At 35.0% G+C, this 3,164-nt stretch overlaps 1 protein-coding gene across 1 annotated transcript in view; it reads left to right on the top strand.

Annotated features, from left to right (window-relative positions):
• The window catches only part of LOC107717541 (DNA-binding protein RFX2-like), a 27,732-nt gene that overhangs the window by 23,233 nt on the left and 1,335 nt on the right, over window positions 1–3,164 (top strand). The window contains exon 12 of the mRNA XM_016524320.1: window positions 2,551–2,663. Coding sequence (XP_016379806.1) covers window positions 2,551–2,663 — 113 coding nt within the window. The remainder of the gene's footprint in view (window positions 1–2,550; window positions 2,664–3,164) is intronic.

Raw genomic sequence — 3,164 nt, forward strand, 5'->3', positions numbered from 1 at the left:
AGAAAGAATGTGAAACAAATTGGTTATATAATTTTCATTTTTAAATATTTTAAAATATAATTTAAATTGATTTTACACACTTTAAGCAATATCGTATCGCATATCGAATATCGCATTTTTTAACAAGGTATCGCATATCGCAATTTTCTTCAATATCGCACAGCCCTAATTCTGAATATCTTTTATTTTTACTCTTTAAACTAATATTGTGTTAACCAGGTTTCCAGTGACAGACTTTGTTCAACACAATCACAGGCAATCAGACATGTGGGTTTTTGTGTGTTTAATACACATTTATGTTCAGTGGGATTTTGGACCAATGAGATTTCAGCGTGTATAGGGCTAAAAATAGAAACAAAGTGAACATCAAAATGTTCTGTCACTTTTTATTTGCTGCAAAAAGTTTCTGGTGTTTTTTTCAGGCAGTGAAAATTTTTAATTTGTCGAAAATTTCCTTAATCTTAAATTATAATCTTTAAACTAGGGGTGGGCAATATACTGATAGAAATGTGTCAACTGGTAGAGATTTTGGACTATTGTCTCTATCCCGGTTACACGCTCACGTGACGCTGCTGTGCTGCGTGGTCACGAAAAAATATTATTTGCACACGTGTTTAAACATTGAGGTTTAAAAACAAGTGATTTTAAGCCGCTAAAATGGAATAAGCAGTGGAAGAGAACTAATTGGCTATATAAATGTGTGTGCTGTGTGAGAGGCACGTGCATGTGAAGACCGTGCTCATAGAGTGCGGGAGTATTGAACGTTATTGAAAGTTATTTTTGCCGCATTATAGGTCTTGAACAGTTACGAATATGCACACTTTTATGTGACAAAATGCCCGTCTTTGCAAGTATCCACAAAAACACAGTAATTTAGGTATTAAGTGAAAACAAGCAGCTGAGAAAGGAAAAACATATCTAACAGAATATTGTGTCTGGGCAGCTCTTAAAGTGACAGCAGTCTAATATTACTGCTGTCTGTCATTCATGTTAATCAAACAACAAAAGAGAGAAAATCTCTCACTGCTCTTGACTAAATCACTTTTGTAACTTTAATAAGAAGAAATACATATTTAATGTACACAGTGAAGAATATACAGTGTTTTTTATATATTTGATTACTTTATACAATGAATATCAAATTTTTTTCTACTGTATTTTTGCTTGTAATTAGATTCTTATGCAATCGTTGACTGTTTACTTGTCTTGAGTGAGCTTGAGTTTTTTTTTTTTTTTGGATATTTGTTTTTTTGTGATGTTGACACTGGTGACAAGAATTATGCATTTCCTATGGTATCAAGAATTTAGATATCATAAAGACCTTATTAATTTAAAGCAAAAATAACTATATCGTGATATATATATATATATATATATATATATATATCGAGTTCGAAGTCAAGGTATCGGTATCGATATCGAAAAATTTTGAACGATACCCAGCCCTATATATATATATATATATATCGTGAAATAAAATTGCTCATCGTGATATAAGATTTTGGTCATATCGCCCACCATTACTTCAAACTGGTAAGTAGAAGCAGAGCAACAACATTGCTGATACATGTCAGGAAATCACATCTCTACGCCTTTAGTGCTGCCTGAATTGGCTGTAAGTTTATAAACCAGACTTTTCAGAGTTCACAAATGCAAAACACTTTAAAAATCATCGACTCGTCCTCTAGAAGCAGGACTGTAGTGCTTTCCCCCCTCTTTTGACTAAGGTAAGAAAACTTGTTTGTCCGGGAAAGAGAATTTTCTCTCTTTTTGTTTTGGAGTGCTGTGTTTGAACTGTTGCCGGGGCAACGGTAAACAAGGTTGCCATGGTGACCTGGCTGTGGAAGCCAAAACATAGCATGTGACTGGCGAGGGGGGGGGTTGTGTAACTGGATACAAGAGTGTGTGTCCTCTGAATCTGAGAGCCGAGTGTGAATCACTGAGACAAACACACACTGAACTTACCACACTCTCACTTCTGCTCTCCAATACAGCACCAACACCTACTTTTGTTTCCGCGTGTCACAGTTTGCTAAAATACCATCCTCACCACACAGACTAAACTTCCTTTTTTGGACATAAAACTCAATATAAGATGAGTTTTTTCATGTGGTTTGTGTTGTACAACAATTAAATTGTTTATATAAGAAGGTGGATTGCCTTCAAGATGGATGCTTCTGAATGAGTGCTGGCTGTTTTCATAATTTAAACTGCGAGGTGGACGCTGATGCCGTGAGTGGGCCGTACTTGAGATGATCTAGTTGTCTATGCCAATAGGAAAGACAAAAGACACTCCGAATGAAGGAGCACGCTCGTTTCACTGATGTTATCATAACTTATATGGAAGCTTCTCAAGAAATTCTTGAAGCCACAAAAAAGTAATCGCGTATTAGTGTTTTTGTTCTGACATTTGTTTTGCGAGGGATTATAGTGGGATTTAATGTCAGATGTGCATTTAAAGTATCTGGAGGAAATGTTTTCCTGTTTGAATGATTTTATGTATGGAAGCATGTTCAAACTTTGCATTTAAAATTGATTTCTCTCTGTCAGGCTACTCTGGACGTAGTCATGAACTTGCAGTTCCATCTCATAGAGAAGCTATGGCAGACCTTTTGGTATTCAACAGCGCCATCTAGTGACGGAGCCACTAGCATTCCTAACAGGTGCCGTAGTCATGTAAACCTTCACAGGTTCCCAAGTCATGGAAAACCTGAAAATGCCTAGAAATGTTTTAAATTGTGATTTTTCAGGCCTGGAAAAGTCCTGGAAATAAGGCAAATCTTAGAAAGTCGTGGAGATTTCTGTATATAATATAAAATATAAATTTTTCTAGTTTTGATCTGCTCTGAAATATTCATAAGCTACACCACCATTCAAACGTTTGCCGTTGGTCAGATTTTATGTTTTTGAAAGTCTCTTATGCTCACCAATGCTGCATTTATTAGATAAAAATACAGTGAAACAGTAATTTTGTGAAATTTTATTATAATTTAAAATAACTTTTCTATTTTAATATTTTAAAATGTCCTTTGTGATGGGAAACCAGTCTTCATTGTCACATGATCCTTCAGAAATTATTCTAATAGGCTGAAGAAACATTTCTTATTATTATCAATGTTGAAAACCATTTTGCAGCCTATTATCTTTCTGGAAACCGTGATACA

The sequence above is a fragment of the Sinocyclocheilus rhinocerous genome, unplaced genomic scaffold (genome assembly GCF_001515625.1).
Source record: "Sinocyclocheilus rhinocerous isolate Xijiao unplaced genomic scaffold, SAMN03320098_v1.1 scaffold813, whole genome shotgun sequence".
Lineage (NCBI taxonomy): Eukaryota > Metazoa > Chordata > Actinopteri > Cypriniformes > Cyprinidae > Sinocyclocheilus > Sinocyclocheilus rhinocerous.